Here is a 27,957-nt window from a genome sequence, read left to right as displayed (position 1 = left end):
TTTTTTATTGTTTTTTATATAACAAAGTATTCGTTAATTTTTTTGAACTCAATTAGAAGTATTAAATATTTCCGATTTGACTAATATTTTGCAAGGATGATCTATGAGATGCTACTTGAAAAATAGACGGTTCAGATCGTTAAAGTTCGATGTGATGTGGACCCCAACTAATCCTCATTTTTATAAAAAAAAAATAGGGATCCATTCCCTTAAAGGCTTCCTCTCTCTCTCTCTCTCTCTCTCTATATATATATAATAACATTTTTATAACAACTCTTTTGTTTTTGTTTTTTTTTTTAATTTTAATTTTTATATTTGAAATGGCAATAGTTTCATTGATAAAGCACATATTTAGAACAAATTATTCAATGCGATAAATTGTGTCAATTTCCATGAAAAAGTCATAGACTAGACAATTTAATGATCCCAATTGGTGAGTCTTCCCAACCTTCGGAATGATGGATTGCTGCGACGAAGCCACCTGCTGGTGCTTTTTGTACTCTGCAATGTTTTTCGTGGTTCTCTTAAGTTTAGGGAGTAGTAGTTGTTCAGATGCACATCCATTTTTGAATTTAACTGCCAAGTGGTGTTAGTTGAACAAACATTATGCAAATGACTTGGAAGTTCTTCCCTTGAATGGTAGTTGGAAGAGTGTCTGACTTGGCGATAGGGAGCATGGTTTGTTCGATCATATACATATATATAACGTTTTTCATTAGACTTTGTTGTTCCTCATCACCTGCCAATACCCTCTACAGATATGGATCCGCCGCCACCAAGCACGCCGCTCCTAGCCACCGCTCCTCCTCCCTATCACCAACCAGGATGCTTGGAATTCTGGTAAGATCTTTTCACTTCAATATTTTTGGTCTACATCATATACATGTTTCTCTAATGCGGGATTTGAGCATAAGCCAGCTGCCAACACAATACAAATGGTTGCATCCCGCAAGATTAATTTATCCACATTGGAGAATTTCTGCATATACAATGCTACTGCATTTTTGTTTTAAATTTTGGTTTTGATTATGCAGCTTGTGGATTCTATGCTGCTGCGGTATATTTAAATGCTGCTGCCCTCCACTGTTTGAGCCTGGGCCGCCTCCACCATAGTGCTACATTTTCTTATGACCCTACTTTGTATGAAATTATGAACTGTTTTTTGTAATTGGTAGACTGAATGTTTGCTAGATCTAAACTATTCCAATGTGGCTTTAGCTGTTCATGAATCTCTTTTTTTTTTTTTTTAGTTTTATCTCTCTACTAATTTGTAACTAATAAATTTTACCATTTTTACCGTGTTCCGTTTCTTTTTAATCACAAAAAATAAGCACTATACTCGTTTGTGACAATGGCTCAGATACCACAAAAAATGAACTAGACTCGGATACCACAAAAAATAACCATTGTCACAACAATTATCACTTTTGTGACAATGGGTTTTTTTTTTTTTTTTTTTTGTCAAACAATAAATTGTATTAGATTAGATGTTATATTAGTCATCAGCGGAGTTTGAAACCACGCCGTCACGTAAGAGCTCAACATATTTCCACCACTGTGTAAATGGTCACTTGCCTTTTGTGACAATAGTTTGGATACCACAAAAAAAATGGAGTTTAGTTCATCACAAAACATACCTTGTGAACTCATTTGATTAAATCAATCCTCTATGATCCTTGATAAAACATACACTTTGTACATTCAAACCTCTTTGGGGATCGAATTAGAGGGTCTAATTTTCTAAGAATATTCGTGTAGATTGTCATCCTACTTAAAAATGTAAGTTATAATAAATAAAATTAATCGTTTTCATTGACCGAATGATTTTGGTATTGAATATCAACAGCCAACACCGCCTACAACCTTGGTTGCCTAAGTTTTCAAAACAGAATTTATTTTCGGAAGCCAAAACGATTGTTCGACAATTAGGTGCTAAGTTGGACTAATTTAGAATATACTAAGCAGAAATGACTTAGTGAAGCATTTGGTGCAGTATTAGATAAGGAAGCAGGGTAGGTAATAAAAATAGTATTATCCTCAATTTTTGGTGTTTGCTCAAAGAAGAACTAAATTATTGTTCTATTTTAATTTCTTTTCTATTAAAAATATTTTCAAAATTAGTATTATTGATTTTAGCATAATAAATACCCCCATTCAATACTCAATCGACACTGCCATACGAGTAAGCTCAGTCGCAGGGAGAAATCCTGATCTCGAATTTTGAAAATTTGGAAAAGTAACCATATTTTGGATCATATATAGAATTATAGCCACCATTTTAGTTTTATGATAATTTTAACCAAAACTTGATGTAAAAGTACTAATATACCCTTAATATTAGGGTTTCTCACAACAAAAATAAAACCTTCTTCAAACTCTCTTGCAACCTTCTAGTTTCTCACCTTAAACCAGAAGAGCACTCTTTGCCGATTTTGCATAATTAATCAGTAGGGATGTTTTGACCAAAAAAAAAGGCGCAGGACGCAATAGCCTTTTCAAATTGTCCAAGAAACAATGATATGGTTGGTCAATTGTAGCTTCCAATTCCTAAATCAACTTTTTGATATTTCATATCATGGTTTTAGTCAAAACTTTAATGATTTTCATGTTCCAATGCAGGTGAATATATTATGAATCCTTCGACAAATCAACAAGTTGATTGAAGAATTAGAAGCTCCAATAAAGCAACCATGTCAGTGTTTCTTTGGCACTTTGCATATGCAGGTTAGTTATATGTGCTAATTAATTTTTCTTTAAAATATTTTCCTATTTTAAATATATTTATAGGTTAGTTAGATGCGCTAATTAGTTTTTTTTTCTTTCAGAATATGACTCAATTTGTGACCGTGGTCCATTACGGATGGAGGAGGGTTGATAGCCAATACATAGATGGTCAAGCGAAAGCAATGGTAGTGTCAACCAAAGTTACTCATCAAGATCTTATACATGGTATATATAAATGTCTTCGTGTTAGTCCGAGTGAATTTAGAATCTCAGTATATTATCAATGCATGAGCAACTTAGGGATGCAAAATGATGAGTCAATATTATATATATATATATATATATATATATATTTTACCATATTCTTAGTATAATTTGGTAATTATTTTGATAGAATTTTTATACTTTGCTTAATATTTTCACTGTAGGATATTTGACTTCTTCTGAAGCAAAACATGACCAAACGGACGAATTTTGGAGTTATTCAAATTGGAAGACGTTTGTGTGTCTCTTTGTATGTTCGTATCAAAATTTGGAATTTTTCTACGAAGCGGTTATTTTCTGGCGATTTATTAAAGGAGCAATGCGAGTTGTTGAAAAGTGACGTTTTTGGACTTAAACTACGTTTTTAGAGCCCAAGATGACCTGAGATGGGTTCATGGCCTTTTGGAGAAGTGTTCAGAATAGCCCAAGCTTTGAATCCAGCTATTTTGGGCCAGTTTTGGAGCTGAATTGGGTCCAAAACGTGGCCGTGCAAATTTTTGGGCGAATTTACCAAGTTAATTTAGGATTATGTTTCCTATTTTATTTCAATTTATTAGGTTTCCTAGTCTTATTCTAAGACCTTTTAGTAGTAGGACTTTAATTAGAGTAGTATAAATAAGCCATTTTGGCCGGCCCTAAGGTTCTCTCTTATGCAACTTTTGGAGAAAAGATTTTGGGCAAAGCAAACTAACACACCTCGACCGGAGACGAGGCGTGCTGGCCGTCACCCAAAGATGATGTAACCAAAAGTGTGAGTGATGTAAAATGTGAATAAATTAAAACCGAAACTATAACTTATTTAAACTAATAAAGTGAGTGCGCAGTAATAGGTAGAACCCATAAACTACAAATGTTCAGAGCATAGTTAACATAAGGGTAAAGCAGTCAAACTAGAGAAGTACTTATACACGAAATCCATTGTGACATCTTCCCATTTCCATTGGGGTATTGGATTGTAATGAAACTTTAGTATGATGTTCTAGAAGCATAATGTGGAGTTTTGGAAGTTACGGATCGGAAATCCGAGGTGTGGATCTTTTGAATCGGGTTACGTAGGGTTGTGGACCCTACCGTCGACTTTTAACCGACAGTTGACTTTAAGTCAATAGGTTTCAAATCATTCTAGAACATCCTTGGGGATGCGTTTTTATGTAAGTTACGTGTTCTATCGATAAGAATTCTGAGACGTGATTTGATAATTGTTCTAGATGCTGATCGTTTGAGATGCCTCAATATTCATGCTAGGGAGTTGTAGCACGGACTTCAGGTGAGTGGGTCTTTTCCTTTTTATAGTGTGTGTGTGTGTGTACGTGTGTATTTTATAGTTTCCACAAATGCTTTTGAATTGATTTGTGAATTTCATGCCATGATTAAGAAATGTTGCATTGTTATGAAATTGTGAAATGTCAAAATGATCCTACTTAAGAAATGTTACATTGTTATGAAACTGTGAAATGCCAAAATGATCCTACGGGATGCACATGTAAGTTCAGGTAAGTTTATTATGTTGGCTAGAATTATTGCATCATTATGGCATGCATATATTCATATAGTCTGCTCATCATTGCTACACCCACATGTTAGTGCTCAGCCCAGGGCTAGGCTAATCTTTCACATGTTCACATCAGCACCGCACACTCGCCTTGGATCCAAATTGGTGCTAGTCCTGTCGTACAGATTGCAATAGGCAATTCTAACTCATATGTGACAGCGAATAGCGCTAGTCTTCACGTGATTGTAGCACTAAAGCGTATATTATTACACCTAGTCCTGCCGTACAAGTCGCGTTAGGCAACTTCGACTTGTGTGCTAGCATAGATTGATGAGCAATAGGTTCAGTCGTACAAGTCACATTAGGCGACTCCGACTGATATGCTAGCATAGGTTGTTGATCACCTGATTTTACTTATATTACTGTGGAGACTTTGTGATTTTGATATATCATGCCTTATTTATGTTTTGCAAGCTACGGTAAATATTTTCATACTATACGTAGTATGTATATTTTGGAAACTATATATGTTTTACGGTGAGGGGTTATAACCATAGGCGAAGCTACATAAGGGAGAGGAGGGGCGGCCGCCCCTCCTCTCGCTGGAAATCAAGCCCATTAGTGATGGTTCTGCCTCTCTGATCACGTTGAAAGCGATGAAATTCCGTCTGGTGCTCTGGCTTTCTAGGTTTCCCTTCTGCTGCGTAGCGTAGGCTGCGCGTGAGCTGTCCATTTTTTTCAAAATACCCAAGGCCAAAGAAAGGAGAAAGGGAGACCTGTAATTTGCAGTTTCTGAAATGGAGTTCAGGTTCCAATGAAGAAAACGAGGGAGGAAGAAGAGACTTTCTCTCTCCCATCCCATCCCACGTGTCCTTGTAAAATTCACCCAATTTTAACTATTGTCCAACCAATTTGTACCACCTAACTTTGATATTTACATGTACTTTTCTTATATTTGTTTTTTAGTTATTGTCTAATGAGTTTGCCCACATAGTTTTCAAACTACGTATTTGCCAATCTTATTTATGTTAAAAGTAACTATAAATTCATACTAGCTTCAAAAATATTTTGTTGTATTATGAACCTGTAATGCTTTGAATTTTTATGTCTTACATCAAATTCAACAAATAACAAATAAAATTGTCAATATTTTTATATATTATGTGTTTTTTAATCAATTTTTTTAGATATTATCACTATATAATAAATAAACACTTATTTATACGTACAACCTAGTTCATCTAGATCCTCACCTAAGCGTTGGGTCACGTCCACCGCTCATCTAGCACTTACGTCTTAGAACTTTAATCGTTATATAGTTATGTAATGACATGATACAACAAGAAAGGATAAAGGATGCTTAAATTCTCCTCCACATAATAATGTAGTTCAAATACTCTTTCGAATATTTCGAATATTTTGGTCAGTACAAATTCTCCTATGAATATTCTGGGTAGTTCACATAATCTTCTTGCCAACCTAAGACTTGGACCTTGAACGGATGTCCACATTTTTTAGGACCTTAAACCTTTTAAATGTCGCCCATCCCCTCTACAATTCCTGGCTTCGCCACTGGTTATAACATTTTCAAAAGGTTTTTAATTAAAACTTTATTTTCAGGCCCACTCACCCTTGTTTTCGCACCTCCAGGTTTAGTAGTTGAGCTTTCATATCAACGAGGATTCTTGGCAAGTCTTGGTGTATATGATTACCTTCAATGGTATAATTCCTCACCCTATTTACTGTACTGTACTTATACTCCGTCATCATGTATGAAATGGGTTTATTCCCGCTCACAGCGCACTCTTATAATTAGGCACTTTTAGGTTTTAAATTTATTCACATTTTCCACATCACTGCACTTCATAGCTTTGTCACCTTCCAGGTGTCAGCTAGCACATCTTGTTTCGGAGTCATAGTGGGCATTCCGGGTCGGGGTGTGTCAGTTTGGTATAGATTTCAAGACTCATACTTTCAAGGTGTTTTCATTCTTTTTCTATTTTTAATAAAGACTATGTGATTTTTATTATCAATATGCGTAACAAATTCTCTTTGCTAGGGTGAGGCCATGATCCTTAGCAAAAATATGTAGTCTTTTTTAATTTTCTTATCAATTTATGCATGCAAGTTTTGGATTGTTAATTGCCGGTTTAAACTATCTATTTGTCTTAGTGATTCGCGACCATTAGGATATTTAGAAAAGTAAATTGATACAATTTTAGCGTAGGGTTGTCCCTAAAATTGACTAAGGCTTCTTGTGGTTAACATGTGTAGCTACTTAGGATGGATGACACGTCTTAAGAGTAATGTGGTTTTTCAAAAGGTTTTCACAAAACTTAATGAGTCTTGCATGTTCACATTCGATCTGGACGCCATAGACAAGTTGCATGTTAGATATACGTTCTATGTTGGAGGTTCCAAGTAAGATATATTTTAGGAAAACCTAACCTTCAAAATATGCATGTGTAATTCGTAAGAAATTAGAAGAATTACGTAGGATTGTTAGGGGGATGGCGGAACCCTAGTGTTTTTCAAAATTTGTTTCTCAAAACCTTTTCTCTTTGATTTGTTTCCTTTTAAAATTGGTTATTAGTTGTTTTTCCTAAATTACTTTTATTAAAATTCGTTTTTATTACTTTTAAATTCAAAATCAACCCTTTCCAATCTTTATTTTTAGATAATTAACTAGGATTAGGGTTTTTAATTAATTGTTTTAAACAATCCCAGCGGAAAACAACATTGCTTGAGCCATTTATACTACAACTACCTTGTTCTCTTGCAAGTATTGTGTGATTTTAACCTCTTTGCGCAGGTACCTAAAAATTCTATCAAGAAATTGGCGTCGTCGTCGGGGATTGTTTTTAAACAATTTGTGTTAATCATAATTATTTGTTAATTATTGTTGTAAATAAAATTTTAAAAAAATTATTTATATTAATTTAATTTTCGTTTTCTTTGCGCAGAGCCCATAATCTAGACAGATCATGTACATGGTTTGCACCAGATCCCAAAATCAATAGCTAATAGAATTTGATCCAAAGCCGGAACGCACTTTACAACTAAGGTGCAGGGAGCAATTTTTAGCGTGTTAACCTTCATCGGAGGACACTTTCCTAAAAAATTTGTTTTCTGGAATTTTGGACAGTAAGGATACCATGGCTTTTGCCATACTAGCTGCTAGGCGTCCATTGAGGGATACATTAGCAGCCCATGCTAATGAATTACCAAGTTGCATTGTTTATCCAGAAGAGGAAGACGACACACTCGAGATCAGACATCACATGTTGGAGATTCTGCCTACTTTTCATGGTTTAACTCATGAGGATCCTAATATGCATATCACAAAGTTTTTAATGGGGTGCAGAAATATTATAGTGAATGAGTTTACTGCAGAGTCAATCCAACTCCATCTTTTCCCTTATTCATTGAAGGACAAGACAAGAACATGGCTGCTTACATTGCGATCTGCCAGTATCACTTCTTGGGCACATATGAGTGACAAATTTCTTAACAAATATTATCCAATTTCTAAAACTCTTGATATGAGGACTCAAATTTTATCTTTTTCCCAAAAGCCTAATGAAGAGTTTCACGAGGCATTGGAGTGTTTTAAGGAGTTATTTAGAAAGTGTCCCCACGCAGGCATTGAATGAGACACACGGATGGGCATATTTTTCAAAGGACTAAATTCAAACACCAAGAATCATGTTCATGCTTTATCAGGAGGTTCATATTTAACTAAAAATGCCTAGGAAGCTTATCAATTGTTTGACAACATGGCATCTGAATCTTAACAATGGGCAGAGGATCAAACACAAAATAAGGGCATTTTTTAAATGTTTATGGGGTCTCCACATGTTTCTGCTCAAATTGAAAAGATAGAAAAAAAAATTGAAAATTTTGATGCAAAATTCGACATGATTTTGCAGAAAATAGCAGTTGCTATCCAGTAACCTGCACCAGCACATTGTGAGATTTGTAGCCAACCCACACATGATTTTATGGGCTGTCCACAGAGAGATGCATATCCAGATTTTGTTGTAGAGCAAGTTAACGCATTCAACAATTATCCAAGGCAAAGAAATGATGTTTATTCAAAATTTTAAAATCCAAGTTGGAGAGATCACCCAAATATAAAATGGGGTGGTGAGCAGCAAGTAAAACCACCATTTCCACCAATAGTCTAGCAACCTGCTACACCAGCCAAAGCTTCTTGGGAAATTGCAATTGACAAGTTGGCAGAGATTACTCACATCAATTTTGAGCAAAGCAATCAGAACTTGTAAAAAGATACAGCAGCCAATGCATCAAAACATGTAGAATATGTAGGCTTCCATAACTAATTTGGAGAGACAATTTGGGCAGCTAGCAGGTAATATTACAGAAAAGGGAAAAATGGAAGTTTCCTAGTCAAATAGTGCCTAATCCAAGGGGTACAATAGATTGCAATGCAGTGAGAGCTTTACGCAGTGGAAAAAGTTACGATAATCGTGACAAAGAAAAATTGATAGTAAGGACAAAGCTGCATAAATTAACAACCCAGTATCTACAACTGCAGAAACATATTCTGCATCTTTTTCTGGCTATATTTCAAACAACTCAGAATTTGCCCCTGCACAGAAATTAGAACGTGTTTATGATCATCCTCTTCCCTATCATGAAAGGTTACAACCAAACCTCACAGATCAACAATTAAGAGATTTCATGCAAACATTAGCCAATGTTCAGATTAATCTACCATTGTTGGATGCTATTAAGAAGATTCCATCTTATGCCAAAATTTTGAAGAATGTATGCACACACAAGAAAAAACTCGTGGACTTAAAAAAAGTGATTCTCACTGAACAATGTAGTGTATTTTTACAACACAAACTACCCCCGAAAAAGAAAGATACAAGGAGTTTCACTATTTCTTACACTATTGGAAATTCTGATTTTAAGCGTGCTTTAATTTATTTAGGTGCTAGTATTAATCTAATGCCCTATTCTGTTTTTTAGCAGCTAGGACAAGGAGAGCTAAATCCTACTTCAGTTATCCTACAATTAACTGACCAATCAGTTACATATCCTAGGGGCATCATCGAAGATTTGATCATCAAAGTTGACAATCTCTACTTGTCAGCATATTTTGTTGTTTCGGACATGGATGAAGATTTATAGACCATTTATGGCACTAGCAAAAACATTAATTGATGTGGAAGCGGGAACTTTAACATTAAGTGTCCAAGATCATTAAGTGGTTTTTAATTTGTTTAAAGCAGCCAAACAGCCAGCAGAAATGCTTGACTGTATGCGTTTTGATGTGTTGGATGGGTTTGTTCATGCAAATTATATGGCTCATTCAATAAAAGATCATTTGCAGCAGGTTTTATATGGGAACTTTGATGCAGAAACATATGATGAAGACATTCTAGAAGTTGTTCAAGCTCTAGACAGCGTGCCTAAATTTTTGTCTAAATGGAGACATGTTTATCAAAGTTTGGGAAAGCCAAAACATCCATTAAATCCGTCCAAATTACAGCCACCAAAATTAGAGCTGAAACATTTGCCCGAACACTTGAAATATTGTATTTAGGCGTTGCCTAGACGCTGCCAGTTATTATTGCAGCAAACTTGACACCTTTTGAAGAGGAAAAATTGCTTAGAGTGTTGCGTAAATATCAGGATACATTGGGGTGGACTATTGCAGATATTAAAGGAATCAGCCCAACTATTTGTATGCATAGAATTTTAATGGAAGAAGGCATTAAACCCATAGTTGATGCCCAAAGGTGCCTTAATCCAATCATGAAGGAAGTGGTTTGAACTGAAGTAATGAAACTTCTTGACGCAATTATGATTTACCCAATTTTAGACAGCCAATGGGTGAGTTCTACACAGGTTGTGCCTAAGCATACTGGAATTACGATAGTCAAGAATGATAACAATGAGCTGGTTCTTACATGTTTAACTACTGGCTGGAGCATGTGTGTTGATTATAGGAAGCCTAATTCAGTAACCATAAAATATCACTTTCTTTTACCTTTTACTGATCAAATGTTGGAAAGATTGGCTTGGCGAACATTTTATTGTTTCTTAGATGGCTATTTCGGGTACAATCATATTCCAATTGCATCGGAAGATCAGGAGAAAACAACTTTTACTTGTCCTTTTGAAACATTTGCTTACAAATGGATGCCGTTTGGGTTATGTAATGCACCGGCTACTTTTCAACGTTGTATGATGAATATTTTCTTTGGTTTGGTTAAGCAGATTGTAGAAGTGTTTATGGATGATTTTTCAATATTTGGGGATTTGTTTAACCAATGCTTACAAAATTTATTTTTGGTTCTTCAACGATGTCAAGAGACAAACTTGGTGTTAAATTGGGAAAAGTGTCACTTCATGGTTAAGTAAGGTATTGTTATAGGCCACTTAATTTCCAACAAGGGAATTGAAGTTGATAAGGCTAAGATTGACGTTATTGACAAATTGCCACCTCCCACCATGGTCAAGAGTGTGAGGTCATTTCCTGAGCATAGAGGTTTTTATGGACGGTTCATCAAAGATTTCTCTAAGATTAGCCGTCTTTTATGTAATTTATTGGCTAAGGATGCAGTTTTCAATTTTGATGTAGATTGTTTAGAGGCATTCAATAGGTTGAAGACACTTCTAACTTTAGTCCCGGATTGGAGCTTACCGTTTGAGTTGATGTGTGATGCTTCAAATTATGTCGTTAAGGCAATTTTAGGGCAGTGTAAAGACAAGATTCCTTATGTCATTTATTATGCAAGTCGTACTCTCAATGATGCACAGCTCAACTATGCAACCACACAAAAGGAATTATTGGCAGTTGTATTTGCTTTAAAGAAGTTTCGGTCGCATTTGGTTGGAGCTATGGTCATTGCTTATACTGATCATGCTGCCGTTAAATATTTGTTGTCTAAGAGAGATGCTAAGCCTAGATTAATTCGTTAGGTTCTTTTGCTTCAAGAATTTGACATAAAAATTGTAGTGAAAATGTGGTGGTTGACCATTTATCAAGGTTAATTCTTCCAACTATTGTTGAAGAAGATTCACTCCCATTGAGTGAAAGTTTTCCAAATGAACAACTTTACATTATCCACAACAGAACCCTGTGGTTTGCTGATTTTGTGAATTATTCGGTAAAATGAGCGTTACTTCCTGATTTTTCGTTTCAGCAGAAAAATAAGTTTTAGCAGATGTTAAACATTATTTTTGGGATGAGCCATATTTATACAAATGTTGTCTAGATCAGATTATAAGGCATTGTATTCGTAAAAGGGAGCAAGAGAGTATGTTGAAATTTGCCCATTACTATGCACGTGGTGGACATTTTGGGCCCAAGAGGACAACAAAAAAATTATTACAGAGTGGGTTGTTTTGGCCATCACCTTTTAAGGATGCCAACCATTGGTGCAAAGCTTGTGATAAGTTTCAAAGAGTGGGAAATCAATCCAAACGAAATGAGATGCCACAACATGGTATTTTAGTTGAATTATTCGATGTTTGGGGTGTAGATTTTATGGGACCATTCCCATAGTCACATGGCAATCAATACATCTTAGTGGTTGTTGAGTATGTTTCTAAGTGGGTTGAGGCTACTGCAGCACCAACCAATCAAGGATCAGAAGTTCTGAAATTCCTTCAAGGGGTTATTATTCCATGGTTTATAATCCCGTGAGTTATACTTAGTGATGGGGGAAAACATTTTATTAATAAACAGTTTGTTGCGTTGCTTGCAAAATATGGGATATCTCATCGTGTTGCCACTCCTTATCATCCACAAACATCAGGGCAGGTTGAAGTTTCAAAAAGGGAAATAAAGCATATTTTAGAGAAAACAGTTGGGTCTACTCGTAAAGACTAGAGTTTGAAATTAAATGATGCACTTTGGGCCTACAGATCAGCATTTAAAACATCGATTGGGATGTCCCTATTTCGGTTCATGTATGGCAAGGCCTGTCATTTACCTATGGAGCTAGAGCATAAAGCGTTTTGGGCTATTAAAGAGTTGAATTTTGCTTATGATTCAGCATGGGAAAAACATAAGTTGTAGCTCAATGAGCTTGAGGAAATTCGTATTGAGGCTTATGAAAATGCATGCATATACAAAGACAAAACAAAAGCATTCCATGACAAACAAATTCTCGGAAAAGATTTCCAACCAGAGCAGAAAGTGTTGTTATTCAGTTCCATATTAAAGTGTTGTTTTTATTGTCCTAGTTTATTTCATTTATCTATGTTAGTTGTTGTACGTTTTATTTTAGGATTTATTATTTTTGTTCTTTTTCGTTTATTTCATTTTCCACACCTTGAGGACAAAATGTGAAATAAGTTTGGGGGTGGGAAAGTAAAATTTTAGGATTTTAATTTTTGGGTCAAGTTAAAACAAAATTTTCATTCTTTTTAAGTTAATATCCATAGATTATTTAAACGTTAGAAAAAAAAGGACATGGTGAATGTTAATCCCATAGTAGAGTCTTTTCTATTTATCGTTGCTTAGACACTAATTCATGAGTTATACTTTGAAACCTTGCACATTCACATCAACATGGCTTGCAGGGAGTGAGATTGAAACACTTATTTTTAGTCTAAGTGTATTTTAATTTATTTTCTTAGCTAAGTAAAGTTAGCTATTGTTATGAATAAAGTAATAATTGTTCCACCCGAGGCTTTACCTAGTAACCAGGCCAGTCCTGCCTAATCAGGAGTGATTCTCTCGTCAAACGATAGAGTCTTAGCATGGGGCAGGATGGTTAGTTGGTTTCGTTGCCTTTTCAACTCAAGTTAATAAGCCCTTAGGGGTGTTCTACACCTAGTGCCCTAAAACCTTTGTGGTTTGGGAGTCATTGACCTAAAGCTCGTTACATAGGTTGGAGAGAAAGCTACAGGGAATTGACATTGCATGACCATTACTATTACTGAAAAAGATAAAAAATAAAAAAAGAAGAAGAAGAAGAAGAAGAAGAAAAGATGAAGAAAAAAAATAGAAAAATCGAAAATAAGAAGAAAAAAAAAATATATATATATATATAACAGTTATATTTAAATAAAGTATGTGCGAAATAAATGGACAAGGAGTAAGGGTTTTAGTCGAGTCTCCTTAGCTATGTTGGTTCACTTTACACCAAAGGAAGTTTGTGAATTCTTTTCCAATCACTTCTAAATGGCTTAGACTTTATAGTGGGATTAGCTGAAACTTTTGAAAATATATTCTGATTTTTAACGTTTTCTATGTATTGCAACTTGAAGGTGAAAATTTTTGTCATTTAGTTTTAGTTAAGTTTCTAGTTTGTTAGCTTTTATTTTTGTTTTCTAGTTTTATTTTGCTTGAGGACAAGAAAAAAGCTAAGTTTGCGGGTATTTTGATGAGTCAATATTATATTATATATTTTACCCTATTCTTAGTATAATTTGGTAATTATTTTGGTAGAATTTTGATACTTTGCTTTATATTTTCAATGTAGGACATTCAACTTCATCTAGAGCAAAATATGACCAAACAGACAAATTTTGGAGCGATCCAAATTGGAGGATGTTCGTGTGTCTCTTGGCGTATTCATTTTAATTTGGGATTTTTTCTACCAAGCGGTTATTTTTTGACGATTTATTAGAGGAGCGGTGTGCGTTCTTGGAAAGTGATGTTTTGAGGCTTAAACTGCATTTTTGAAGCCCAAGATGACCTTAGATGGGTTTGTGGCCTTCTAGAGAAGTGTTCAGAATAGCCCAAGCTTTAAATCCAACTATTTGGGCCAGTTTTGGAGCTGAATTGGGTCCAAAACATGGTTGTTTAGATTTTTGGGCAAATTTACCAAGTTAATTTAAGATTATGTTTCCTATTTTATTTCAATTTATTAGGTTTCCTAGTCTTATTCTAAGAACTTTACTAGGAGGATTTTAATTAGAGTAGTATAAATAAGCCTTTTTGGCCGCCCCTAGGGTTCTCTTTTATGCAATTTTTGGAGAGAAGATTTTGGGCAAAGCTTAGAGATTTCAAGACTTATACTTTCAAGGTTTTTTCATTCTTTTTCTATTTTTAATAAAGACTTTGTGATTTTTATTATCAATATGCGTAACTAATTCTCTTTGCTAGGGTGAGGCCATGATCCTTAGCAAGAAAATGTAGTCTCTTTTTAATTTTCTTATGAATTTATGCATGCAAGTTTTGGATTGTTAATTACTGGTTTAAACTATCTATTTGTCTTAGTTATTCACGACCATTAGGATATTTAGAAAAGTAATTTGATGCAATTTTGGTGGAGGGTTGCCCCTAAAATTGACTAAGGCTTCTTGTGGTTAACATGTGTAACTATTTAGGATGGACGACACGTCTTAAGAGTTATATGATTTTTTTAAAAGGTTTTCACAAAACTTAATGAGTCTTGCATGTTCACATCCGATATGGATGCCATGGACATGTTGCATGTTAAATATACGTTCTATGTTGGAGGTTCCAAATAGGATATATTTTAAAAAAGCCTAACCTTCAAAATATGCATGTGTAATTCGTAAGAAATTAGAATAATTACGTAGGATTGTTAGGAGGACGGCAGAACCCTAGTGCTTTTCTAAATTTGTTTCTCAAAACCTTTTCTCTTTGATTTGTTTCCTTTTTAATTGGTTATTAGTTGTTTTTCCTAAATTACTTTTATTAAAATTCGTTTTTAATTACTTTTAAATTCAAAATCAACATTTTCCAATTTTTATTTTCAGATAATTAACTAGGATTAGGGTTTTTCATTCATTAATTTAAACAATCCCAGCAGAAAACGACATTGTTTGCGCCGTTTATACTGCAACTACCATGTTCTCTTGCAAGGATTTTGTGTGATTTTAACCTCTTTGCGAAGGTACCTAAAAATCCTATCATAAAATATGACGGAGATTGTAGACAATGACGATGTGACTAGTTGGGTATGTGGAAGTCTTTCTGCAAACCCGACAAGATTTTGTTATATGTCACAACATATCCTCTAAATGAACTTAAAGATGAACACCCAGCATGCAGTTCCCCATCACCAACAGTGGCAATTCAAGAGAATGATGACATTTTAGGTGATGAATAACCAAGTCAAGTTCTTCAAGACAATGCCTAGATTAGTGAGACTTCAATAGATATGAGTTTTGAGTTAGACATATTCTCGGTTTTGGTGTTTCTTCAAGGTATTGTGTGTGCATTTAAAAACAAAAAAATCACATGGTTGACAACTATGCAAGTATCTTCCATTAATCACTATGCATTGCAAGTACATGAGACAAACTTATATCATATAGTTGACCTAAATGCCAAGACATGCACATGTAGAAGGTTTGATGTCGACCAACTTCCATGTGTCCATGCAACTGCTGCATGTTGAATTCACAACACATTAGTGTACAATATGTGCTCCAAATTCTACACAGCCAATGTGGTTGTGCTAGCGTATGCAAAGCCAGTTTGGCTGGTTGGAAACAAGAGTGAATTGAGTGTGCCAGAAGAGGTGCAGAATAAAGTTGTGTTACCTCCAGTTAGACAAGTTGTATCTGGAAGACGCAAGACAAACAGAATCCCATCTCAAGGGGAGGAAAGGATAGTGAAAAAGTGCAGTCACTGTGGTGGGACATGCCACAATCGCCAAACTTGCAAGAATCCAATTAGACTCCATTCCAGCGCATGATGTGAATGTTTTTCTTCGGAATTTATTACATTATTGGCTTTTATATTATTCGGGATTTATTACATTATTGGCTTTTATATTTTCAATCACCAGTTTAGCAGAAAAACCTCACACAGATTTTAGCTTAAAAGAGTTTTTGCTCCTTTATTTTTAGATTCAAATTTTGCTTCGAAGATTCAGTTTTTGATTAATTTTTATGTTTAGTTTACTGGGTTATCTTCAATTTTTACGTTCTCTAATTACACTTGAATATCTATATCTACCCCATATATATATATATATATATATATATATATATATATATATATATATATATATTGATTAAAAAAAAAAGTGTAAGAAATGGAGGGGTTCGAGAGTAGGGGTATTCGGTAGTATTTAAGAGGCTACCTCTTTTATGCTTCAAGATCTCAACTAATTGTTGTTTTTTCATGGTTAAGAGCAATGGGGAATTTTTTGTCATTAAGCGTATATTAGTACTTTTACATTAAGTTTTGGTTAGAATTATCATAAAATTAAAATGATGGCTATAATTCTATATGGGGTCTAAAATATGGTTACTTTTCCAAATTTCCCGTCAAATAATGGTGAGCAACTATCCATGGACCGACCATTAAGTACAAATTCCTTATCCTCTTCCAAATTAAATATAGCAATATAGAAATCATGATACAATGATAGCCCAGCCATATTCTTCTCCGATTCAGTAGCAGGATCATCACCGTCGGCCATGCCGTTGTGGATCCATTAGATTACACCGCTGACACCACTGTAGCTTAGTAACTAAAATTCCCCTTTTTGTTTTTCGAAAATACCTATTTCCTATGCTTCAGCGCATACTAAATTTTGACGACCTAAGACCATCTCTAATCAAAATGGCTAAACATGGCCTAATCCATAATTATAGCCCTATAAAAAATTATTTTTAAATGAACAGTGATAGGTCATATTCATATAATGTTTCCAACCAAAGGAGCTAAGCATAACCTTCTCGATAATTTACTATTTTAACTTTATATTTTAAATTTTTGGGAGCAGCCTCTTCATAAATGGGGGTAAGGCTAGCCGACATTCACCTCTCCCAGACCCTGCGTAAAGCGGGAGCCTTGTGCACTGGGTACGACCGAACTTTATATTTTAAATTTATTGGTTCATTTAATTAAACTACCTTTGGATGCTTTCAAATCTAATTGTTGAGTTTGAATTAATTATTGCAACTAAGGAGCTGAACACCATAAAAGGCCTAAGAGGATGGCTACATTTTGCTAGCTTGCCTTTTGGACTTTTAGCCCTCTTCATTGGAGATTTCTTAATGAGTCCCCAAGTTCACACACACACTCTCACCCAAGAAGGTGAAATAAACGCACTCTTTGGTACCAATTAATGAGAGTTAGATATGAATGTGTGGCTGAAGAGAGTGAATGGATGACTTGCAATAGGCTATTATATTGCAAAATAATTCAAAACTGAGAAGTCGGCAGTCGTGTGTACAAAATGGGCAATGTGCGAATAATATTTTTGAATAGAAAAACACATAACCATCCATCAGCCAACCCCAACTGCTTGAAAAAAATAGTGGCGACTGGACTGGCTGCGATTGATGTTAGACTTTGCGTTTAGGCGAATGGGCAGCCGTTTGAGAATATGGGGTTGCTTTGATTACATCACTGCTGTTCTGTTTTTTTGGGAGGGGGTTGGGTGAGAAGTGCATTTTTGCTCACTACACTCAAGTAAGAGTAATGTTCGCCACTCTATTTATTCTGTTTGAATGAGTTTAAATTTTGAGATTTGTGTCTATTCACTACACTGATGTCAAAATTTAAACTCATCTAACGGTGATAGATATAGTGGTGACAATGAAATTACCATCACTGGAGGGTGGTAAGCAAAAATATTGCCATAAAGAGAGTTGTTGGTGGCAATGGCATCACTCGTGGGTGGGCCTGGCTGCGAACTTGATGACCTGTTCTACCCTAAACCCTGAACCTAAAGCCTACGTCAGGTGCCTTGGGTGGCCCGGAAGAAAAACCGCAGGTTTAGTTGCATATTCAATTCCTCTAATAGGCCTTCAATAAAAGCCCAAAAGAGTAATAAGCACGGGCAAAGTCCGACCCACCCACTGATGCACCAACCACAGAGAGCAAAACGTACCGTTTAAAGGTGGAGAAGGACAAACGAAAAGGCTCGAAGTAGCAGCACACAGTAACACGAGATGGCCGGGAAAGGAGGAGCAACCCCGAGCACTTACGCGCCGTCTCTGACGACCCAGAAGGCCAAATCCCTAATTTTCGGAAACGACGACGTTGATTGGGTCCGTTCCGACGGCCGTGAATTCCACCAATGCCGACCTGCCTGTAAGCCTTCTATTACTTCCCCTTATTTTGTTTTCACATAAATTTAATTCCTTTACTCGTTTATTTTTATTTTTGTGGATGATTTTCATGGATTTTCTGTTGTGGGTTGTTGTTGTTTTATTGCTTTTGCATGTCCAAATATGGAGTTATTGAATTGGTTAATCAGCTTAAGAGGGATTTTACTTTTTAATGAATGTGGTTTAGTTTGGTCTAACTTGGATAATCAATCTGTACAGCGTCGTCCTTCTTTCGATATACTGCTCGATGCTGTTGGGATTTTGTTGCTCTGTTGTATTGATTGGTTGTGTTATTCATTCGTGTTAATCCATTTTCGGGGTTCAAAATACTCTTCTGTTGGGGAGGTACAAATGTATGAATTTGATGTAATGTGGGATAGATGCGTGTTTGATTTGCTGAACCTACGACAAGCGCATGTGTAGTCTGCCCGAGTCATGTGGATTAGGAGAGAAACAGAATAGGACTCCTCTAACAGGTTGTTGGTAATTTACAGTTTTCAAGACTGGTGCTGTAAATTGTGCTTCAGGATCAGCTTATGCAGAGTTTGGAAATACCAAGGTCATTGTTTCTGTGTGAGTGTATCTGATTTATAAATTCATATTCTCGCTGGCTTTTAGCTCTACTAATTACATTTCTATCATAAGTTCACTGTTTTTACTTCTTTTTTTTTTTTCATGAGAGTAAGTGCAACACCATATGATTTAAAATGCAAAGAGAGACGATGAACCATGCGTGATATTTCATTTGTCTTGGTTGGTTTAGATTTGGGCCAAGAGAGAGTAAGAAGGCAATGATGTACAGTGATATAGGACGCTTAAATTGCGATGTCAGCTATACAACTTTTGCTACCCCAGTTCGTGGACAGGTAAATAAGTTTGTGTTAATGTATCTTCTAATCCTCTTTTTAACCACTCTTTTTTAAACCACTTTACTAATATTTGAACTCCTGATTTTCTAGGGGTTGGACCACAAAGAATTTTCTTCAATGCTTCATAAAGCTTTAGAGGGTGCAATAATATTGGAAACTTTCCCCAAGACTACTGTGGATGTTTTTGCATTGGTGTTGGAATCTGGAGGCAGTAAGTTTTCGATTGGTTTTTAACGTTTAAACTTCTGTTCTTTCTGCCATTGTATGTTTAGGTTGAGGACAAATTAATGTGTAGAAAAGGAATGAACAGAAATAACAGAGGAGAGAATTTGAAGTGGAACAAATATGATTATACTCCTGCTATGTCAATGTAGATGTTTGTGTTCAATGTTTATGTGTATGTCAATATATAACATGTAAACTTCTGAATGCGTGTACTTTTTTTTTGTTTATTTCTCCTACATAAAAGAATCTCACCATTTGAATGTAAAGGTGCTGGCCATGACTTGCGGTGTTCAGTGTCCACAGTCACTTTTCTGTTATTCCTTGGACTCAAGTTTGGCGCACTAAGGTTTTTGCTTGGGGAAAAATTATAATTGTTTGAAATTACCTCTTACTTAGCTCACGAGCTGACATGTAATTGACTGCTTGTATGAGTTTGATAATGTCATTGTGTTAATAAAGATGTATAATTGATAAGCAATTAGAATTATAGACAAGTCATTTGCGACCAGAATTGAGATATAAGAATGATTTTTATGTTGTTATATTATCGGTGCATTTCTGCCACCGATCATTTGGTTGTGTCTTCATTTGTGCCATTCAGTTCGTTGTGCATGGTTATAAGCTCTTTCATTTTGGTTGCAGGTGATTTTCCTGTAATCATATCATGTGCTAGCCTTGCCCTAGCAGATGCCGGGATAATGATGTATGACCTTGTTGCTTCGGTTTCTGTGGTATGCACCTAGCCTATAAATGGGGCCTTCTATACTTTTTCTTCATAATCAAGTTTAGATCAAATATTTTGTTACTGAATCTCTTACCTTGCTCAACATTTGTTTTTCTTGTTATTTTCATTTACTATTGTGCAATCATCATATTTATGCACAAATTGCCCGGTACAGAATATGCAAGAATTGAGACCTGTAAAACTTGAGCACGTGGCACAGTACTGAGCACAAAATTCGATCCCTGATGATCACTTTGTATTTATTCTATTCTTATGGCTAGTCCACTAAATAGCAAGATTACTGCTAAGTTTTCTCCTTTTGTTTATATTCATATAGTACAGTACTGTAAGTATTTATTTTGGAGAAGAATTCTTATGATTTATATTTATGGTATTTTCTGCTTAAATATCGAGATGGCATTTCTTGTGTGTGCATGTACACATGTTTGTGAATATATGAATCTGTCACTTTGGTAGATATCTAACATACTAAATTGCTGGCGAGTATATACCATGGCTTTATTAAACATTAATTTCTTGGTTTCTTGGAAGATGTTTTCTTCTTTCTGGTACTAGATGGTTTGAAGTCTGCTAAACTGACTCTTACACTCATGCGTGTAAGAAAAATAATTTGCCACTAAAATGTTTATGGCACAGAGGCTGTAAATAGTATGCTGTGCTATCAGCTGTCATGTAGCACAAATTTATGGAAGTTCATAGGTTTGTCTTTAGATTTACTAATGAAGTGCGTTGTAGTGACGTCCATATCAAAGTTGTTTCCGTCCACTTCGATTTTCGTCACTTATGGTTTTTCTGTTTTTGGTTCAGTCTTGTCTCGGAAAGAACCTTGTTATCGATCCTATTTTGGAGGAGGAAAGCTACCAAGATGGAAGCTTAATGCTGACTTGTATACCTTCTCGCTACGAGGTCACTCAACTAACTATTACTGGGGAATGGTCAACCCCAAAAGTTAATGAGGTACGACAGATAGCTGATTTATTCTTTGTTGTATTGTATCATATGTTGTTTGATCAAAGAACTTCTGATCGTTATTTCTAGCTGGGAGAATGGTAAAAAATAGCATTAAGCATGCATGCAAGTTCATCTTTAAGATCTTGTTTGGTTGGCTGTTGCATGCTACATGTCAGTTTCAATACTTTTAGTTGATAAAACTCTTTCATTTAAAGTCAACGAGGTGGTTATAATGTCAAAGTATGTTTTCTAGGTCGATTTCACACAACTTCTTGACACTTGATTCACTAATATTTTCGGAATACACTAAAATCCGTAGGAAGGTCATTTCAATAGGCCAATCTGAGGGGTAACATATATCTGCTACGGTTTGACAAAGATGGATGCGGCTACAATACTAACATAGTTTTTGCAAGTAGGGAATGCAAATATGCCTGGATGCCTGCGCAAAGCTTGTGGTGATCATGAGGGCATGCTTGAAAGGGACTAATTCGGCCTTGGAAGAAACATGAGGGCATGCGTGGAAGGTTGTAACCGATAATTCTACCTTGGAAGAATGGAGGCTTGCAACTTTGCAAGGACTTGATTCTCTATCTTGGAAGAGTTGGATAATTTTTTGTCGATTTTCTATCATTAGTTTTTCTTGTAAGTTGTAAGCAAAATTGTTGAGTAATCCTAAATTTGACCCTTATTATGTATCTTTTCTCCCTTTTTTCTCCAAACATGTCTTAAATTCTTGACGTCGAAAAAAATGTCATCAGGCACTCTCTCTTTCAGTAGGGAGAATTGGAAGGCATGTCTAACAACTTCCTCTTTATGTTGGGCTAACTAGAGGCATTACAAAATTGTTGTGCAATTGATCGATCAGATACTGGTTTTGTAATTGATCGATCAGATACGTAATTGATCGATCAGTATCTGATCGATCAATTGCTTCCTCATTGGAATTTAAATCAACAAAAAACTTTAGCTTGCACATATTGTTACAATATTGTACAAAACCAATGACCCAATCCAATAATTTGGTATAATTATTGTGCAACAACTGAAAAAAAATGAAGATTTTGTGGTTGAAAATTAAGTGCCAGCAGGAGAGATTTTTTCAATTGCTGGATATACAAGCGATACTCTACATGTTATAATATAATAAAGGAATGATATGTTTTTTCGTGATCCTACTCTTATTCTATGACATGTGAAGTAACGATGTGAAATATCCGCTTTAACACTAAACACTTTAAACAAATTCTCAAGCAAAAAGATAAACGATTAACCGTGCATGTTTTATGTTATATTGGTTCTTCAGTTCCAGTGGGTCGGGCACACGTGTGCGGTGGAGACTCCTGTCCTTTGGGGTCCATAGCTGTTCAGTTCCAGTCTGTTCACTAACGAATGGGCATTCCAACATGAAGGACATGTACACCCAATGAGTTGTTATGATTGATTAAGGCTAGCACAAGGCTTGTTTACAGTCACCGTCAGAATATTCTCTTAGTCATTCGATGATCAAAAAATATATGATCACTAATTTGGGGGTTTGAATCAAGAGCGCCAAATAAATAGATATGCTTTTAATGTTTTATTTTCAATTTTTTTATATTATAAGAGAGAATCAAGCTACTAGTATTTTGATTTGTGCAATGAATAGATTATTGCTTATCAATCCATAAATAATGTCAATGTGTCTTTCTTTTATGTTATAAGAGAGAATCAAGCTCGATATCTCTTTTAACAAAACGGACAAAAGTAGAAATAACTAAAATAATGATTAAGGGAAATTATGATATTAGTATGGTAGTTCCTCTACAAGGATAGGATAACCTTCTGAATTGGATAAGCAACCATTCTAATATGGATGTAGCTCTGTCACTTAGTACTACGATTTAGTAGTATTTCTCTTCACTTATACGTGAGAAGCTTTATGTTTAATTCTCGCTAAAGACGAATTTGAACCATATTATTATGGCTAGCTCAGGCTCTAGTATGAAGCTTAGCCCACACCCTACCCTCTAAGTATAGATAATATCGTTTGTTTAAAAAAAAAAAAAAAACATGGATGTAGCTCTTGATTCAAACCTCTTAATCAAAAAGTACATTTTTATTTGAGTGAACAAATAAATGAACTGAGAAATTCAGTTTTGGTTCTTAGCCACTAATACTTTTATCATTGACACATCCATATGAAAGATGTTTTAAATGAACCTAACCGCGTTTTTGAACTGAGAAATTCGGTTTTGGTTCTTAGCCACTAATATTCATTGACTCAAACCTCATTGATTTTTAGTTAAACCTTTAAGCTAGATTTTTTTCTTTAATATTATTTTGATACAAACAATATTAGGGGATGTAAAACTTAAACCGCGATCGGGTATAATAATAAGTGTTCATAATCCCTTGAACTATTAGTGTAACATCCCACATCGTTCAGGGGAGTGGATCCTGTAAGCCTTATATGTATATTCTCATCTTTACCTAGCACGAGGCATTTTGGGAGTTCACTGGCTTCGGGTTCCATCGGAACTCCGAAGTTAAGCAAGTTCGTGCAAGAGCAATCCCATGATGGGTGACTTATTGGGAAGTTCTTGTGTGAGTTCCCATAAACAAAACCGTGAGGGCGTGGTCGGGACAAAAAAACGGATAATATTGTGCTATAGTAAAATCGAGTCCGGAATGTGGTGGGAGCCCGGGCCCAATTAGTGCCTCGCATTCCTTAACGTGACTTAATTAGTTTGATAGTGCCATGCATTAAACACATCAATGTGATGGATTAACTAATCTCATCATCTATCCAAAGAAAATAAACAAATAAGAGCAAATATTAACATAACTTGCTTTATTGTAGTCTCATACTTTTTCAAATTTGTACTTACTGTACCTTCAATGTTCTTAAGATCCATAGACATATTTATTATTTATCATTGTCGATTAATACCAAAATCACGATTGGCCACATGAAATTAAATAATAAATACATCTTAATTTATTAAAAATAAAACCAAAAGCATGTTTAATTCCAATGTTGGGTGGTAAGGTGGCCTTCAACTACATGCCAGCATGTGGGAGGGGTCGAGATCTCGCTGGCTTGTCGGATTAGTCTTGATAATCTATTTTTTTTAATTAAGGAACTGATCATCATCATTAAACAAATATTTTCAACTTTTTAAATTGGCCCAAAGAGTTGTTTGAATTTATGAATGTACCCCCACCGGCAATGTATAATATACAGTCAGGGACAGGAAGACGTTGTCAAGTTCCTGATATCATCTAACCGCCTTTCCACTTACCATTGGATTTTTTTTTGTCGAAAACTTACCATTGGTTCAATAATAGTAACCTGGTCTTGCGTGTCGGGGTGGTTTGGGTACGGTTACTGTACCAAAACTCTCGTACCAATAACCATACTAAACTTTTGGTATGACGAAATTGATTATTATTATTATACCAAACTTTCGGTAAGCCAAATAATTTGATTTGTATGGTATGATAATGATAAATTACTACTTCGTTTTAGACCACTTTTTTGGACCACAATTTGATTTTTTTCCTTCAACCCAATTCAAGGCCGATTCGTTTTTTTTCACTTTTTTGGGTTCATGTACTGCTCTCCCAGTTTATATTCATAAGGGTGGAATTTTGAAGGTGGGTTTGGGGTGTTGTGGGGGATTTGGTATGTGGCTAGTGGTTGATTTAGGTGGGAGTGAGAGGCATCTGAATGGTTTCTTTTTCTAATATTGAAATATTAAATACATTATTATTTTTATATATTATATATATTTATATGTTTCGGTATAGTATGGTAATGCCGTGGTAATGATATCGAATATCAATACCCTACCAAAAAAATTTAGACCGTGCCATTACCGATTGGCACAAAATCAGTATGGTACGGTTGGCACGGTCATTTGGCAAAAAATTTCACCCCTACTAGCACATCCGCCAATTTATATTTAATTTTAAATTTAATTATCGAGTTATGTTGTGGTGATTTAAAAGTTGAAAAACGACTAAAAAATTAAAAATATTTTTAGCATTGTTCTAAGGGAACTTTTATAAAAAGAGCTTGGACTAAATTTATTTTAATAAAAAATCATGTTATAACTTTATTTAATAAAAAAGACTTAAATTTTAATGAAAAACTCTTCAATTTTAATAAAAATGACAAAAGAACTTAAATTTTAATATTTAAAAAAATTTAAAAAAAATTGGCACGCGGGACCTGCACCTCCTCACACATACTGTTTATGAAACTTACTACACTATTTATAAAACTTATTACACTGTTTATGAAACTTAACGATACTAGGTGGGAGGCGTTGGGCCAATGCTTCCTTTTTTTTATTTATTTTTATTTTTTAAATTTTCTAGTCCTTATCATTAAATAAAGTTATTAGGTGATTTTTTGTTAAAATGCAAAGTTTTGAAGCCTTTTTTTTATTAGTTTTCCTTTGTTCTCTAATCCAAATCAACTTTCATGGCCGGCATTCATGGATAGGATAAGTTTTTATGGAAGTTTTTATTTTTGGGTCATTATATAATTGAAATTTTAGAATCTTAGTTAGAAACTTGAACATAAATCGACGCAAAAGTGTCCCAACAATAAAAGAATAAGTATGTGATGATCTGTAAATTTAGACGTCCTAACCTTCATGCATGCAAACCCTTAATTAGTTAATAGCTCAATATAATTACATTAAATTCATATGAATTATGCAAATGGAGATTCGAACTTGATATAAGTGAATGGAGCATATTGCTCAAATCAATTTGCCTAAATCAGTGTCTGCCTTAAACCCTAGTTATCCACTCAGTAAGTAATAGGGGCGGTTTTCCTCAATACATACCCTTCATTTTTGGGCTTAATTGATAGAACCTGACCACTACTATTGGTAGTCCTGCAACGGCCTCTGACTGTCTGTTACTCTCATTCCATACTATAAATGGATGATGGACGTAGTGTGGGTTTAGGATTTAGATACGAGTCGGGTACGTACGTACTTGTGCCACCAACCAAACCCAAATGCAGTTCTCTTTCCCTAGAGTCAATCTTATTTTCTTAACTAGTTAAAACAAAACAAAAAATAATAATAATAATAAAAAAAATAAAGCAAAAATAATAATAAAACAAAACAAAAATAAAAATAAAGCAATACTGATTAACTGTATATAATTGATGGGATTAATATAGCCTGAAAAATTAACAAAAGTGCCAAAGTCAATTGTGGTTGGTGGTTGGACACGTAAAGATAAGAAGGACTTGCATATGATAAAAATACACTGTTATAGTGGTATTTTGTACAAATAATACAATTTGTTTTGTTTGTTATCTTTGTATGATTCGGACGAAGTGCTAATTTGACGATGTACGCATCTCATACAAATTGCTCTCGTAAAGGACACACAAAGCCATTGAAGTCTCTACCTTTTTTCCTCACAATGTGGAAATTAAGGGCGGATTCTTTGATTGATTTAGTCCAAGTTCTTCAGGTTTGGTAGGTAGCTCTCTCTAGAAAGCCGAAAGTCAAAAAGTCAATAAATGGGTCACCGTCAAGTGGGTCAAGGGGGCCATATATTCATCAACCTCAAGCTGTGTGCGAAGATTTCGAAGATCCTTCAAGTATATTCATTCATTATATATTTTACGGTCAGAAATTATTATAAATTTTTTATTTAAAATGAAATATAAACAGCATTTGACGAAAACTAATTGAATGATGTACAATGAACAGATGTGATTAGAAAATTCTCAAAATCCTCACAAAGAGAATACAAAGAAAATCCTCATTCCAACCTCAAATCTTAAATATTTCGGTGCCGTACGTAATGCCGCGTGGGCCTTGGGACAAATACATACAAGAAAATACAGATTCATAGAACACTAAGAAGTGGAGGGTTTTCCTCTTTATTGTCAAACAAGCTGGCATTTGGTACTAATACAACTCTTGGATAAAGTTGTGTTTTTTTAATGCATACATAAATGAAATTTGAAGTGCATTTCTATTTTTCTTTTTAGACTATGGTGAGACATATGTTGGGTGGTGAAGCATCAACACGTACACAAAATGGGTGTAGCGGAGATGAGGATGCTTCGTGGGATGTGTGGGCACACGAGAAAGGATAAGATTGGGAATGAGGATATCCGAGGTAAAGTAGGAGTAGCCGAAATTGTAGGAAATATGAGAGAAAATCGGCTCCGGTGATTTTGAACATGTGCAAAGAAGGCCGACTGACGCTCCGGTTCGAAGATGTGACTACGGGATAGAGGTTCAGGGCCGAAGGGGTAGAGGAAGACCTAGGACAACTTTGGAAGAGAGTCTAAGAAAAGACTTAGAGTACTTGGATCTAACGGAGGACATGACACAAAACCGAGCGCAATGGCGTTCTAGGATTCATATAGCCGACCCCACTTAGTGGGAAAAGGCTTTGTTGTTGTTGTTGTTGTAGACTATGGTGAGACATCCATGATGTTTTTCAATACTCACTTGATTTAGTTATAGAAACTTTTAGTTCATGTTTTTTCCATAGTTGAGAGCGCATTAAAATTGAACTTAAGATCTTTTTCTATAATTAGAAAATACAATGACAGTAACAATTAGATAAAAAAAAAATTTCTCCATGAATACTCTTAACTCGATTGCTTTGGATTAATTCTCGATATT

The 27,957-nt window shown here is 35.1% G+C and overlaps 1 protein-coding gene, 1 long non-coding RNA gene and 1 pseudogene across 10 annotated transcripts; 2 read left to right on the top strand and 1 right to left on the bottom strand.

Annotated features, from left to right (window-relative positions):
- Positions 1–627: 627 nt before the first annotated feature.
- Positions 628–8,168, top strand: LOC126588386 (uncharacterized). Of its 9 annotated transcripts, XR_007611443.1 has the most exons (7): positions 628–840; positions 1,035–2,724; positions 2,826–2,949; positions 3,153–3,238; positions 4,197–4,255; positions 6,131–6,200; positions 7,444–8,168. It is a non-coding gene; the product is annotated as an uncharacterized LOC126588386 (long non-coding RNA). The 9 variants fall into 9 exon arrangements; XR_007611438.1 differs by lacking the exon at positions 4,197–4,255 and having other exon boundaries at positions 630–840; XR_007611436.1 differs by lacking the exon at positions 4,197–4,255 and having other exon boundaries at positions 630–840; positions 7,293–8,168.
- Positions 8,020–8,127, bottom strand: LOC126591671 (small nucleolar RNA R71; annotated as a pseudogene).
- Positions 8,169–18,292: 10,124 nt separating the features above from the next.
- LOC126588192 (exosome complex component RRP41-like) lies at positions 18,293–21,999 on the top strand. The gene is made up of 7 exons (XM_050253258.1): positions 18,293–18,494; positions 19,006–19,084; positions 19,275–19,377; positions 19,471–19,591; positions 20,248–20,336; positions 21,158–21,307; positions 21,721–21,999. Exons 1-7 carry the CDS (start codon positions 18,353–18,355, stop codon positions 21,811–21,813), a joined length of 777 nt encoding a protein of 258 aa, XP_050109215.1. The 5' UTR covers positions 18,293–18,352; the 3' UTR covers positions 21,814–21,999.
- The last annotated feature ends 5,958 nt before the right edge of the window (positions 22,000–27,957 follow it).

This window comes from Malus sylvestris, chromosome 11 (assembly GCF_916048215.2).
Source record: "Malus sylvestris chromosome 11, drMalSylv7.2, whole genome shotgun sequence".
Taxonomy (NCBI): Eukaryota; Viridiplantae; Streptophyta; class Magnoliopsida; order Rosales; family Rosaceae; genus Malus; species Malus sylvestris.
This window is presented reverse-complemented; position numbering and strand designations above follow the sequence as displayed.

Excerpts from the sequence above, each read along its gene's own strand:
- LOC126588192 (XM_050253258.1), top strand. The coding sequence starts at position 18,353 with ATGGCCGGGAAAGGAGGAGCAACCCCGAGCACTTACGCGCCGTCTCTG. Across the intron at positions 19,592-20,247 it reads GGTGTTGGAATCTGGAGGCA|GTGATTTTCCTGTAATCATA; the intron begins GTAAGTTTTCGA and ends TTTTGGTTGCAG. Across the intron at positions 21,308-21,720 it reads CAACCCCAAAAGTTAATGAG|GGAATGCAAATATGCCTGGA; the intron begins GTACGACAGATA and ends TTTTGCAAGTAG.